The sequence below is a fragment of the Balaenoptera acutorostrata genome, chromosome 1 (genome assembly GCF_949987535.1).
Source record: "Balaenoptera acutorostrata chromosome 1, mBalAcu1.1, whole genome shotgun sequence".
Classification (NCBI taxonomy): domain Eukaryota; kingdom Metazoa; phylum Chordata; class Mammalia; order Artiodactyla; family Balaenopteridae; genus Balaenoptera; species Balaenoptera acutorostrata.
Genome location: NC_080064.1, coordinates 130,869,607 through 130,885,467, shown reverse-complemented (window position 1 = coordinate 130,885,467; position 15,861 = coordinate 130,869,607). Strand labels below are relative to the sequence as shown.

The window sequence follows — 15,861 nt, the reverse complement described above, 5'->3', positions numbered from 1 at the left end:
TTTAGAAATAATCAGTAAACATACAGCTGACATTTTCTAAAAATTCTAGTCCTACATATTTTTTCTTTGTCTCTTTTAACAAGGGAAGGATTTAGGAGAGAGATGTACACACTAACAGAAGAGAATCTTTCTATTACTTGGATGGAAAGAAGATGATGAATCAGATTGCTAATATATATATTGGTAGAAAATAAATCTAAAAAAAGATAGAAAAAATCTGCTTTATTAAATCAAGATACTACTACGCACCTATTAAAATGTGTAGAGTCTAAAACACTGATAGCACCAGATGCTGGTGAGGAAGTAGAGCAACAGGAACTCACTCATTGCTGGTGGAAATACAAAATGGTACAGCTACTTTGGAAGTCATTTTGGCAGTTTCTTACAAAGCTAAACATACACTTACCATATGATCCAACAGCTGTGCTCCTAGATATTAACCCAAATGAGTTGAAAATGTATTTCCACACAGAAACCTGCACATGAATGTTTATAGCAGCTTTATTTATAACTGTCAACAATTGTAAGCAACCAAGATATCCTTCAGTAGGCAAATGGGTAAACAAACTGTGTTGCATCCATGTAGTCAAGTACTATTCTGCACTAAAAAGAAATCAACCATCAAGCTATGAAAAGACATAGAGGAACCTAAATGAATATTGCTAAATGAAAGAAGCCAGACTGGAAAAGCTATATACTGTATGATTCCAACTGTATGACCGTCTAGAAAAGGCAAAACTAAAGTAAAAATAGATTAGAAGTTGTCAGGAGTTTGGGGGTGGGAGGGGAGAATATGTGGAGCACAGGGCATTTTTAGGGTAGCAAAACTATTTTGTGTGCTACTTTAATGGTGGATACATGAAATTATGCATTTGTCCAAGTGCACAGAACTATACAATACAAAGAGTGAATCTCAATGTAAACTGTAGACTTTAGTTAATAATATATCAATAGTGATTCATCAATTGTGACAAAGTTACCACACTATCACAAGATGGTAATAATAGAAGAAACTGTACTGGGGGAGGGTAGTGGGGACATATATGGTAGCTCTGTACTTTCAGCACAGATTTTCTGTAAACCTAAAACTGCTCTAAAAAAAACTAGTAGGAAAATTTCAAAAATATATGTTTATAGAGTTTCTGTTGTGCTTCTTCTCAATCAGATTTATGGAAACTCAAGATTTCCCAGTTCCTTGTTAAAATTAAACATGGAGATGTCTTTTGAGAGTTTTTCTCTGAATGGACTCTCCTTTATATCTCTGCTTTCTGATGTGCAGCTAAAGTTATACAAAAATATTCAACAGTTTAAAAGATGTAAAAGGTAGGAACTTAAACAGCCAAATAAATTAGAGAAAAATTAAAATAAAGGGACAGAGTATTGCTAGGGTTCTTGTTACAGACATTAGAAGCCACTCTAGAAAATTCAAGCATAAAAGGAATTTATTAAAGGCTATTAGGTAGCTTATAGAATCCCAAGAGGACCAGATTCGAGGATGACTATAAAGCTGTGAACAGTATTCAAATCACTTTACTAGACTTGTTTCAGGAGAGATCATCTGTATCTGAATAATGATTTCACAGATGCTGAGTGCAGGACATTTTTCTGAGGTCTCTGTCCCTGTTGCCTGTAATACCTTGAGTCTCTCCAAAAATTGGCCATCTTCACTAAGAAGTATTTCAACATAGTGGCTACTTTCTTATGTTTCTCTTTTTGAATCTAAGCTTTTCATGAATGCATCTGCTTTGCAAGAATCTTTTGCCACCAGTTTGAGTCTTTTCCCTGAACCTAATTTTATGTCCTTATAGTTTTCTTTGGTGCCATGAATCCACGTAAATTGGTAGTTGTTTCCAGATTTTGAACAACCTTTTCTTATTGACCTTCCAGTGAATCTCCTGGATTAAATTAAAAAGGAGGGAGAACATGTTTGGTTTTTTTTTTTAATATACTAACAGGTATAACTATATTTATTTGTTCCTCAGCATTACTCATATAGATCTTAAAATGCATCCTACTTTGTTTTCTTCTGTCTTCTATATAATTTCCATCAGAACAACTGAATCCAAATATATTAATATTGTGTCTTGCCCCTAACTGAAAAGAAAATGACTGTGAATATGGTCAAGAAAATGATTTATTTTTGGCAGTATGGATTTTCACATCTAATAATAACTAAAAACTTGATGTGATATCAGAAAGACTTTAAAAACAAGCTCTCTGGATATGCTATCCTGCCTAGAAGAGTCAGATGTAGATTTTACCATTCCTTTTGTTATCTCATTTGTCCAGCTCAAGGAAAATCATTGCTTTGCATTTTTTTCTAAGCCTAATTATATCTAATACTTTATTATATTTTACTAAAAGAGACTATGTTAGGTACATTTAAATATTTTGTAAATTATTTAAAAGAAGTATTGTTTAAGTTATCACTTACTTTAATAATACCTGAGTTGGAAAATTCTGATATGCCTGCAGTATTCGTCTTAAGAGTCTCAATGCCAACACAGATATAACTTCCCTGGCACGAAAGGTGGTTGAAGAATGTAAACTCATTCATCCCTCAAAGCTAAATGAGGTAGAACAGCTGTTGTACTATCTCCAGAACCGCCGTGATTCAGCGTCAGGAAAAGGTAAGCAGAAGAATTCCTAACTTTTTAATGCAAAACCAGAGTTGTTTGACTATGGTTTGTACTTTTGATATTTGAATGGTGAGTTTTCTTTTGCCAGTGCTCTAAGTAAGTGAATGAAAGAATAAAGAAACATACTAGTTTCCTACATGCCAGGCTTTATGTTAGATGCTTCCAAAATGATCTATTTCATACTGTGTGTGTACACATGTGCTGAAATAAAGAGTAAAAAAGCAAATGTCATATTGATTCTAGAATAATAAAAGGAGAAAATTGGGAGCAGAAAACCTGTTTTCTCTACCCCAGCAACTAGATTTATATTTTCTAAATTTTTTATTGACATTTAATTGATAATTTGAATGGATTACTTATTTAAATGTTAAAATATATGTCATATGCATAAGTTTTGTGAATCTTTGTTAGGAAAACATTACCTTTTCATTCCTAAACGTCTTTGTTGTTACCATTCTTCTATCTTCAATTACCTCATAAAAGAACCAAGCCATTAAAATATTAGAGCTAAGCAGTTGATTATTTATAGAAGACATTTTCGAATAATCCAAACCCAAAACAAAATGAGAGTACAGACATTTGAATGGAAAGTCATCTCAGATTATTCAATGGTTAGTTATTCCATTTCATAGTATTTATTAAGTTTACATATATCTTTCTTTTATCATTGGTGAGTTCTAAAATATGGTACCCTTGAAATAACTTATACTTAAGTTTTGATTGTATTAAATAGAAAAATGAAAGAGAAAATTCATTTGGACTTTTTTCAGATTAACCAGTCTTCTCTCTCCATCCACAGCAAATAAAATGCCTTGTGCCTAATATATACTTTCATTAAGTGTCGCTGTATATAGTATCTAACACACTTTATATGATCAATATATGTGTGTTGAATGAATTGAATAGCTGTGAATTTATTTAAAAGCAAAAATGAGCATTTTGAATTTGATTGTTTCCAACTACATAGCTGGCACTCAGTGTATACCTATTAATTATTAATAATAAGTGCTATAAGGAAAATATTATCAAAAATTTTATTAACTATTTTTTGATACAGTATTCCTGTTAACAGTGTTACTAAATGATGAGAGATAGCTTCAATAAGTAAGTGAGAAAAATAAATTCTATGCTCTTTTAAGATGTGTGTGTACTTACTGTAGGTTGTACAATATAGTTAAAATTGATCTTTCCTAATACTAAATTAATATAATTCCGAGGGCATTTGTAATAAAATATCTTTAAACGAATGAAAACCCTTTCACTGAGTTTTCAGAGTAAATCAGTCTTCTCACCTCCTTCCCCAGAAATTAGAGGAATATGAGGAAGTTTTCATGTTATCATAAGTAGATAAATTAATTCAAATCAATATGTTTCTCTATATGGATATTAATGTTTGGAGGCATATATGAAATGCTATACTATAGTATATGTACACTTATTTTTAAAAACTATTCCATTTTCTTTCTTTTTTACTTGATATTCACTATTTCAAAGCCAGAAACCTAGCCCTAAAAGTGGTTGAAACAAAACAATAATAGTTATTTGATTATGTGATTCTTTACTATAAGTATTTTTTTTTCTTTGCTTAATTAAAATCAGTGTTATAGTAAATTATCTGTTTGAGGAAAAATCTAGCTGTTAAGAAAACATAACTTTGTCCATAACGGCTACCTTCCTCTGAAAACTAATCAGGGCTAATTCCTATTATATGTAAAACATTTGCTAATTATAGAATCAAAAGTTTGATACTACTTGAACTTATTTTAATGTGCATTCATTGCTTAGGTTTTTGACCCAGATCAGAGCAGTGAAGCATTTTTGATAATTCTTTTTTACAAAATGAAGTTCTGCTGTGAATCAAATAATTCAACATAAAAAATGACTCAAAGTTGTGTTCAACACCTTTGAATACCTCTTTAATTCATTTGGGAACAAGTGAGGATTAAATTAACACAAATATTAAACATTTGCCTTTTAATTTATGATCCTAATTTTGTTTAAAAAATCAGCAACTGTATTTTAGCTTTTTAACTTTATCCAAGTTATTTCTTTTCCTTTTCCTTTGTTAATTTTTATTTTAGTTTTTATATTACTCAACTCATTAGTTTTTCTTTGCCTTATTGATTTTCCTATTCTTACCTAAATGTGAATTAGGAAAAGAAAGAAAACTTAAAATGGAGTATTTTGCTTCTTGTTGGAGAGTCTGGCTATTTACATACCTAAAATGTTAGCCAAAGAGGGAGTTTAAATTGCTAGCTAACATGACTTGGAGATTATTTATAGATTTTATTATACTCTCCGTGATATACTTATTAGAACAAATGCATTATAGATGAGCGTTTTTTATACATTGGAAAAAAGGTTATTTCATAAATTACCCATTTGAAGATCCCCAACTTAGCTAGAATTAAACTCAGCTGCTGAAAATAAAAATTACCCAGAAACCTAAAAACGTTGTTCTTCTCATAAGAAAAAAATCTTTTTACAGAAAAAAAAGAAAAATCAAGCAAGCCTAAAGATCCACCTCCTTTTGAAGGAATGGAGGTAAGACTATTTTTATCTAATAGAGAATTGATTCTAAGGTATTGCTTTTTACCATCAATAATTCATGCAATCACATTAAACAAATGTGGAATTTTAAAAAATGGTTGAACTTTTAAAGTACCTGAAAAAGGTAGAAAATCAGTATTTAATAAAGGCAAAAATTATTGGATGTGTCTTTTAGACATAATTTATTTTGATAAATAAGTTGTGAAATGTTTTAAATATTCTTATTGTACTATGTTTTAAAGTATGTTTAATTTATTATGGTAGATACTATTTTGCATTACTTTTAAGATACTTTATCAATGTAAATAGGCCAGTTTTAGAGTTTATGTACATCCCATTTTATCATATGGTTTATGACTACTTTCACTCAGGAGTCCTATCACCCAAAGGTCTAATTTCCCCCTCTACAAAAAGATGGCAATTGTAAGTCCTTTGAAAACTTGTCTTTTACAATCAGGGGCAGTTTATTGATCACAGAATACCATTCCTTTGACATTGGCTCTGTTGAGCATTATTCTTTTAGAGTACTTCCTTCCTCTTCCTTTGTTTCAGATTGATGAAGTTGCTAACATTAATGACATGGATGAGTACATTGAGTTATTATATGAAGATATTCCTGACAAGGTTCGGGGTTCTGCTTTGATCCTACAGCTTGCTCGAAATCCTGATAACTTGGAAGAACTACTATTGAATGGTAGAATTTATAGACTTGAATTTATAGACTTATCTATAAATATTTAAAGTAGAATTATTATTGTGAAATATGATTTTTAAATTTATTATCATAGAGGGGTAAGCCAAAATTATTTATATCAAGCTTAGGAATACACTTATTTTCCAGCTCTTTATTACTTTCCTTCTTACTCAAATTTCTTAACATGTGGGCATAACATTTAAATATTCTCTGGAGGATTCACTAATAATTTAAACCAGAAAAGTAAAGCATTAATGGTACTGAATCTTTTCTTTCTTCTATTCTGGAAGACTTTTTATTTTTTCTTCTATTCTGGAAGACTTTTTATTCTTTCAGTTAGGATACAATATCAGACTTCTGACATTTGCACATGTATGTATATGCTTTTATTAAATTACAGTTCCAATATTAGTTTTCTTTTAATAGCACAGCCAAAAATAGTAATCTTTTAAATTTCATTTAGATTGATTTTGATGCCAAGTATTTGCTTTCTTTTCCTTAGAAGTGCTGGGTAATAAAAGAAAACGGAGATATAATGCTCTTAAAACCTTTTTTCTCAGTAATACCACTGTAGAATACCACTATAGAATTATTATAATTTTCTGATTACACTTTTGCCAAAAATAAAACATGGAAGATATTGTTATGCTATGATTTCCATCACATGTGAAGGAATACTTTTTTATCTATTGTCAAACTCCTTTTATGGAGGCTGCACAGTGCACATCAGTGCTTTGTAGCACGGAAAATATATCCAGAGATCTGTCCAGAGAGTCACAGGATATTACCAATATTCCAGTTAGGAAATTTGTACATTTTAAGTATTTTCTAAATTATACAACTCATATATTAATATATTCTTTTTAAAGAATTAGAGTATTACAGGTAAAACCCCCTTTGACCATTAGTCTATAATCTGTTAGGAGTTTGGAGTACATTCTTCCAGATCTTTTCCATATATATATATATAGGTTTTTTTCCTGTATTAAAAATAGAGTATTACCTTATATGAATTTTTATGTTAATTATATCACACTTACTTGGTAATTTTTTCTCCATGTAGTAATGTTTCAAGATTATATGCATATAGATACATACAGTGTAATTAGTTTTGAACTACTTTTGATTATTGTATTTTATGAAGTTATGCATATTCTTTAGCCATTCCCCTTTTGATTGTCATTTGGTTGTTTCCAAAGTTTTCAGTAGGGAACTTTAGTGAACATCTTTGTTCATATCTTATGTACACAGGCAAGGGTTTTTTAAGTGTGTGTACACAGAAACAAAGGTCATACAGAAATGCAGGTCATAATGTCTTAGGGTTATTTCTGAATTGTCCTCCAAAGTGGTTGTGCCACTGTCTCTCCAGACCAATGGAATATGAAGGCTATAAAACTTAAACATTTTTGCCACTGCGTTGTTGGTAATAAACAATATCTCTTTGTTCTAAGTTGTATTTGCCTGATTTCTAATGAATTTGATCTTTTTCTCATGTCACTAGACTTCTGGATTTCCTACCCTGTGAAGTTTGAATTTATATATACATGTGAATATATGTATATTTACATATGAGTATACATCCTTTTTCTTTTATATATATATGTATTATATATACAGTCATCCCTTGATATCCATGGGGGATTGGTTCTGAGGCCTGCCAAGGATACCAAAATCTGCAGATGCTCAAGTCCCATAGTTAGTCCTCCATATCCTTACATCTGCGGATGTAACCAACCACAGATCATGTACAGTTGACCCTTAAACAACATGGGTTTGAACTGCCTGGGTCCACTTATGCACACATAAGTTTAAACCCATGTTCAAGTATAAATGGGCCTGTGCAGTTCAAATCCATGTTGTTCAAGGGTCAAGTATACATCCTTTTTCTTTTATGTACTTAGAAATCTTTTTTTTCAGTCTAATGTCTTTTTTTTTTTTGCGTGACATATCTTTTTCCATTCTTTTACTTTCACCCTATTTGTGTCTTTGAATCTGAAGTGTTTCTGTTGTAGAATGCATACAGTTGGATCATATTTTTTTAATACATTCAAACAATCTGCCTTTTGATTGGCATGTTTATTCTATTTACCATTAACATAATTACTCATAAAGGATTGTCATCTAACATTTTGTGTTTTCTATATGTCTTTTATCTTTTTTTGTTCTTCTGTTTCTCCATTACTGCCTTCTTTTGTGTGAAATATTGTCTAGTATACCATTTTAATTCTTTTGTTGTTCCTTTTCTGTGTTTTCCTGAATTATTTTCTAAGTGGTTACCCTAGGATTACAGATACCATCTTAAATTTTAAAAATCTAGTTTAAGTTAATGCCAACATAATTTTAACAATATACAAAAACTTTCCTTCGGTATACCTCTATTCCCACCCCATACCTTTATACTATTATTTCATACATATTACATCTGCATACATTATCAGCCTATCAGCAAGTAATATAATTATTATTATTATTTTTTAAACATCTTTATTGAAGTATAATTGCCTTATAATGGTGTGTTAGCTTCTGCTTTATAACAAAGTGAATCAGTTATACATATACAATATGTTCCCATTTCTCTTCCCTCTTGCATCTCCCTCCCTCACACCCTCCACATCCCACCCCTCTAGGTGGTCACAAAGCACCGAGCTGATCTCCCTGTGCTATGCGGCTGCTTCCCACTAGCTATCTATTTTACATTTGGTAGTGTATATATGTCCATGACACTCTCTTACCCTGTCACATCTCACCCCACCCCCTCCGCATATCCTCAAGTCCATTCTCTAGTAGGTCTGTGTCTTTATTCCCGTCTTGCCACTAGGTTCTTCATGGCCTTTTTTTTTTTTTCCTTAGATTCCGTATATATGTGTTAGCATACTGTATTTGTTTTTCTCTTTCTGACTTACTTCACTCTGTATGACAGACTCTAACTCCATCCACCTCATTACAAATACCTCAATTTCATTTCTTTTTTTTTTTTTTCAAACATCTTTATTGAAGTATAATTGCCTTACAATAGTGTGTTAGCATCTGCTTTATACCAAAGTGAATCTGTTATACATATACAATATGTTCCCATTTCTCTTCCCTCTTGCATCTCCCTCCCTCCCACCCTCCCCATCCCACCCCTCTAGGTGGTCACAAAGCACCGAGCTGATCTCCCTGTGCTATGCGGCTGCTTCCCACTAGCTATCTATTTTACATTTGGTAGTGTATATATGTCCATGACACTCTCTTACCCTGTCACATCTCACCCCACCCCCTCCGCATATCCTCAAGTCCATTCTCTAGTAGGTCTGTGTCTTTATTCCCGTCTTGCCACTAGGTTCTTCATGGCCTTTTTTTTTTTTTTCCTTAGATTCCGTATATATGTGTTAGCATACTGTATTTGTTTTTCTCTTTCTGACTTACTTCACTCTGTATGACAGACTCTAACTCCATCCACCTCATTACAAATACCTCCATTTCATTTCTTTTTATGGCTGAGTAATATTCCATTGTATATATGTGCCACATCTTCTTTATCCATTCATCTGTCGATGGACATTTAGGTTGCTTCCATGTCCTGGCTATTGTAAATAGAGCTGCAATGAACATTTTGGTACATGACTCTTTTTGACCTATGGTTTTCTCAGGGTATATGCCCAGTAGTGGGATTGCTGGGTCGTATGGTAGTTCTATTTGTAGTTTTTTAAGGAACCTCCATACTGTTCTCCATAGTGGCTGTATCAATTTACATTCCCACCAACAGTGCAAGAGTGTTCCCTTTCCTCCACACCCTCTCCAGCATTTTTTGTTTCTAGATTTTTTGATGATGGCCATTCTGACTGGTGTGAGATGATATCTCATTGTAGTTTTGATTTGCATTTCTCTAATGATTAATGATGTTGAGCATTCTTTCATGTGTCTGTAGGCCATCTGTATATCTTCTTTGGAGAAATGTCTATTTAGGTCTTCTGCCCATTTTTGGATTGGGTTGTTCATTTTTTTGTTATTGAGCTGCATGAGCTGCTTGTAAATCTTGGAGATTAATCCTTTGTCAGTTGCTTCATTTGCAAATATTTTCTCCCATTCTGAGGGTTGTCTTTTGGTCTTGTTTATGGTTTCCTTTGCTGTGCAAAAGCTTTTAAGTTTCATTAGGTCCCATTTGTTTATTTGTGTTCTTATTTCCATTTCTCTGGGAGCTGGGTCAAAAAGAATCTTGCTGTGATGTATGTCATAGAGTGTTCTGCCTATGTTTTCCTCTAAGAGTTTGATAGTGTCTGGCCTTACATTTAGGTCTTTAATCCATTTTGAGTTTATTTTTGTGCATGGTGTCAGGGAGTGTTCTAAATTCATACTTTTACATGTAGCTGTCCAATTTTCCCAGCACCACTTATTGAAGAGGCTGTCTTTTCTCCACTGTATATGCTTGCCTCCTTTATCAAAGATAAGGTGACCATATGTGCGTGGGTTTATCTCTGGGCTTTCTATCCTGTTCCATTGATCTATATTTCTGTTTTTGTGCCAGTACCAAACTGTCTTGATTACTGAAGCTTTGTAATATAGTCTGAAGTCAGGGAGCCTGATTCCGCCAGCTCCATTTTTCGTTCTCAAGATTGCTTTGGCTATTCGGGGTCTTTTGTGTTTCCATACAAATTGTGAAATTTTTTGTTCTAGTTCTGTGAAAAATGCCAGTGGTAGTTTGATAGGCATTGCATTGAATCTGTAGATTGCTTTGGGTAGTAGAGTCATTTTCACAATGTTGATTCTTCCAATCCAGGAACATGGTATATCTCTCCATCTATTTGTATCATCTTTAATTTCTTTCATCAGTGTCTTATAATTTTCTGCATGCAGGTCTTTTGTCTCCTTAGGTAGGTTTATTCCTAGATATTTTATTCTTTTTGTTGCAGTGGTAAACGGGAGTGTTTTCTTAATTTCACTTTCAGATTTTTCATCATTAGTGTATAGGAATGCAAGAGATTTCTGTGCATTAATTTTGTATCCTGCTACTTTACCAAATTCATTGATTAGCTCTAGTAGTTTTCTGGTAGCATCTTTAGGATTCTCTTTGTATAGTATCATGTCATCTGCAAACAGTGACAGCTTTACTTCTTCTTTTCCGATTTGGATTCCTTTTACTTCTTTGTCTTCTCTGATTGATGTGGCTAACACTTCCAAAACTATGTTGAATAATAGTGGTGAGAATGGGCAACCTTGTCTTGTTCCTGATCTTAGTGGAAATGGTTTCAGTTTTTCACCATTGAGGACAATGTTGGCTGTGGGTTTGTCATATATGGCCTTTATTATGTTGAGGAAAATTCCCTCTATGCCTACTTTCTGCAGGGCTTTTATCATAAATGGGTGTTGAATTTTGTCGAAAGCTTTCTCTGCATCTATTGAGATGATCATATGGTTTTTCTCCTTCAATTTGTTAATATGGTGTATCACATTGATTGATTTGCGTATGTTGAAGAATCCTTGCATTCCTGGGATAAACCCCACTTGATCATGGTGTATGATCCTTTTCATGTGCTGTTGGATTCTGTTTGCTAGTATTTTGTTGAGGATTTTTGCATCTATGTTCATCAGTGATATTGGCCTGTAGTTTTCTTTCTTTGTGACATCTTTGTCTGGTTTTGGTATCAGGGTGATGGTGGCCTCGTAGAATGAGTTTGGGAGTGTTCCTCCCTCTGCAATTTTTTGGAAGAGTTTGAGAAGGATAGGTGTTAGCTCTTCTCTAAATGTTTGATAGAATTCGCCTGTGAAGCCATCTGGTTCTGGGCTTTTGTTTGTTGGAAGGTTTTTAATCACAGTTTCAATTTCAGTGCTTGTGATTGGTCTGTTCATATTTTCTATTTCTTCCTGGTTCAGTCTCGGCAGTTTGTGCATTTCTAACAATCTGTCCATTTCTTCCAGGTTGTCCATTTTATTGGCATAGAGTTGCTTGTAGTAATCTCTCATGATCGTTTGTATTTCTGCAGTGTCAGTGGTTACTTCTCCTTTTTCATTTCTAATTCTATTGATTTCAGTCTTCTCCCTTTTTCTCTTGATGAGTCTGGCTAATGGTTTATCAATTTTGATTATCTTCTCAAAGAACCAGCTTTTAGTTTCATTGATTTTTGCTATTGTTTCCTTCATTTCTTTTTCATTTATTTCTGACCTAATCTTTATGATTTCTTTCCTTCTGCTGGCTTTGGGGTTTTTTTGCTCTTCTTTCTCTAATTGCTTTAGGTGCAAAGTTAGGTTGTTTATTCGAGATGTTTCCTGTTTCTTGAGGTAGGCTTGTATTGCTATAAACTTCCCTCTTAGCACTGCTTTTGCTGCGTCCCATAGGTTTTGGGTCGTCGTATCTCCATTGTCATTTGTTTCTAGGTATTTTTTGATTTCCCCTTTGATTTCTTCAGTGATCACTTCGTTATTAAGTAGTGTATTGTGTAGCCTCCATGTGTTTGTATTTTTTACAGATCTTTTCCTGTAATTGATATCTAGTCTCATAGCGTTGTGGTCGGAAAAGATACTTGATACGATTTCAATTTTCTTAAATTTACCAAGGCTTGATTTGTGACCCAAGATATGATCTATCCTGGAGAATGTTCCATGAGCACTTGAGAAAAATGTGTATTCTGTTGTTTTTGTTTGGAATGTCCTATAAATATCAATAAAGTCCATCTTGTTTAATGTATCATTTAAAGCTTGTGCTTCCTTATTTATTTTCATTTTGGATGATGTGTCCATTGGTGAAAGTGGGGTGTTATAGTCCCCTACTATGATTGTGTTACTGTTGATTTCCCCTTTTATGGCTGTTAGTATTTGCCTTATGTATTGAGGTGCTCCTATGTTGGATGCATAAATATTTACAATTGTTATATCTTCTTCTTGAATCGATCCCTTGATCATTATATAATGTCGTTCTCTGTCTCTTGTAATAGTCTTTATTTTAAAGTCTTTTTTGTCTGATATGAGAATTGCTACTCCAGCTTTCTTTTGATTTCCATTTGCATGGAATATCTTTTTCCATCCCCTCACTTTCAGTCTGTATGTGTCCCTACGTTTGAAGTGGGTCTTTTGTAGACAGCATATATACGGGTCTTGTTTTTGTATCCATTCAGCCAGTCTCTGTCTTTTGGTGGGAGCATTTAATCCATTTACACTTAAGGTAATTATCGATATGTCTGTTCCTATTCCCATTTTCTTAAATGTTTTGGATTTGTTGTTGTAGGTGTTTTCCTTCTCTTGTGTTTCTTGCCTAGAGAAGTTCCTTTAGCATTTGTTGAAAAGCTGGTTTGGTGGTGCTGAACTCTCCCAGCTTTTGCTTGTCTGTAAAGGTTTTAATTTCTTCAAGTCTGAATGAGATCCTTGCTGGGTAGAGTAATCTTGGGTGTAGTTTTTTCTCCTTCATCACTTTAAATATGTCCTGCCACTCCCTTCTGGCTTGCAGAGTTTCTGCTGAAAGATCAGCTGTTAACCTTATGGGGATTCCCTCCTGTGTTATTTGTTGTTTTTCCCTTGCTGCTTTTAATATGTTTTCTTTATATTTAATTTTTGATAGTTTGATTAATACGTGTCTTGGCGTGTTTCTCCTTGGATTTATCCTGTATGGGACTCTCTGTGCTTCCAGGACTTGATTAACTATTTCCTTTCCCATATTAGGGAAGTTTTCAACTATAATCTCTTCAAATATTTTCTCAGTCCCTTTCTTTTTCTCTTCTTCTTCTGGGACCCCTATAATTCGAATGTTGGTGCGTTTAATGTTGTCCCAGAGGTCTCTGAGACTGTCCTCAGTTCTTTTCATTCTTTTTTCTTTATCCTGCTCTGCAGTAGTTATTTCCACCATTTTATCTTCCAGGTCACTTATCCTTTCTTCTGCCTCAGTTATTCTGCTATTGATCCCATCTAGAGTATTTTTAATTTCATTTATTGTGTTTTTCATCGTTGCTTGGTTCCTCTTTAGTTCTTCTACGTCCTTATTAAATGTTTCTTGCATTTTGTCTATTCTATTTCCCAGATTTTGGATCATCCTTACTATCATTATTCTGAATTCTTTTTCAGGTAGACTACCTATTTCCTCTTCATTTGTTAAGTCTGGTGTGTTTTGACCCTGTTGCTTCATCTGCTGTGTGTTTTTCTGTCTTCTCATTTTGCTTATCTTACTGTGTTTGGGGTCTCCTTTTCACAGGCTGCAGGTTCGTAGTTCCCGTTGTTTTTGGTATCTGTCCCCAGTGGCTAAGGTTGGTTCAGTGGGTTGTGTAGGCTTCCTGGTGGAGGGAGCTAGTGCCTGAGTTCTGGTGGATGAGGCTGGATCTTGTCGTTCTGGTGGGCACGTCCACATCTGGTGGTGTATTTTGGGGTGTCTGTGGCTTTATTATGATTTTAGGCAGCCTCTCTGCTAATGGATGGGGCTGTGTTCCTGTCTTGCTAGTTGTTTGGCATAGGGTGTTCAGCACTGTAGCTTGCTGGCCATTGAGTGATGCTGGGTCTTGATGTTGAGATGGAGATCTCAGAGAGATTTTTGCCATTTGGTATTATGTGGAGCTGGGAGGTCTCTTGTGGACCAGTGTCCTGAAGTTGGCTCTCCCACCTCAGAGGTACGGCCCTGATGCCTGGCTGGAGCACCAAGAGCCTTTCATCCACACGGCTCAGAGTAACAGGGAGAAAAAATAGAAAGAAAGAAAGGAAGAAGCTATAATATAGTGAAGTAAAATAAAGCTATTATAAAGCCAAGCTATACAGACAAAATCTCACCCAGAAGCATATACATATACACTCACAAAAAAAGGAAAAGGGGAAAAATTAATATCTCCTGCTCCCAGAGTCCCCCTCCTGAATTTGGGCTGATTCGTTGTCTATTCAGGTATTCAACAGATGCAGGCACATCAAGTTGTTTGTGGAGTTTTAATCCGCTGCTTCTGAGGCTGCTGGGAGAGATTTCCCCTTCTCTTCCCTGTTCGCACAGCTCCTGGGGTTCAGCTTTGGATTTGGACCCGCCTCTGCATGCAGGTCGCCTGAGGGTGTCTGTTCCCTGCCCAGACAGGACGGGGTTAAAGGAGCAGCTGCTTCGGGGGCTCTGGCTCACCCAGGCCGCGGGGAGGGAGGGGTATAGAGGAGGTGGGGCGAGCCTGCGGCGTCAGAGGCCGGCGTGACGTTGCACCAGCCTGAGGCTCGCAGTGCGTTCTCCCGGGAAAGTTGTCCCTGGATCACGGGACCCTGGCAGTGGCGGGCTGCACAGGCTCCCGGGAGGGGCGGTGTGGAGAGTGACCTGTGCTCGCACACAGGATTTTTGGAGGCGGCAGCAGCAGCCCCAGCGTCTCACGCCCGTCTCTGGGGTCTGCGCTGATTGCCGCGGCTCGCGCCTGTCTCTGGATTCTGCGCTGTTAGCCGCGGCTCGCGCCCGCCTCTGGGGTCCGCGCTGATAGCCGCGGCTTGCGCCAGTCTCTGGAGTTCGTTTAGGCGGCGCTCTGAATCCCCTCTCTTTGTGTGCCGTGAAACAAAGAAGCAAGAAAAAGTCTCTTGCCTCTTCGGCAGCTGCAGACTTTTTCCCGGTCTCCCGCCCAGCCAGCTGTGGTGCGCTAACCCCTTCAGGCTGTGTTCACACCGCCAACCCCAGTCCTCTCCCTGCAATCCAACCGAAGCCCGAGCCTCAGCTCCCAGCCCCGCCCGCCCCGGCGGCTGAGCAGACAAGCCTCTCGGGCTGGTGAGTGCTGCTCGGCGCTGATCCTCTGTGCGGGAGTCTCTCTGCTTTTTCCTCTGTGCCCCTGTTGCTGTGGGGTCCGCGCTGATAGCTGAGGCTCGCGCCTGTCTCTGCAGTTCGTTTACGCGGCGCTCTGAATCCCCTCTCCTCGCGCACCAGGAAACAGAGAGGGAAGAAAAAGTCTCTTGCCTCTTCGGCAGCTGCAGACTTTTTCCCGGACTCCCTCCCGGCTAGCTGTGGTGCACTAACCCCTTCAGGCTGTGTTCACGCCGCCAACCCCAGCCCTCTCCCTGGGATCCGACCGAAGC

At 36.1% G+C, this 15,861-nt stretch overlaps 1 protein-coding gene across 3 annotated transcripts in view; it reads left to right on the top strand.

Moving 5' to 3' along the window:
* The window catches only part of KIFAP3 (kinesin associated protein 3), a 173,325-nt gene that overhangs the window by 16,509 nt on the left and 140,955 nt on the right, over positions 1-15,861 (top strand). For all 3 annotated transcript variants that reach the window (XM_007172509.3, XM_007172508.3, XM_057548060.1), the window contains exons 3-5: positions 2,476-2,630; positions 5,128-5,183; positions 5,742-5,883. In XM_007172509.3, the coding sequence (XP_007172571.1) occupies positions 2,476-2,630; positions 5,128-5,183; positions 5,742-5,883 (353 nt within the window). The remainder of the gene's footprint in view (positions 1-2,475; positions 2,631-5,127; positions 5,184-5,741; positions 5,884-15,861) is intronic.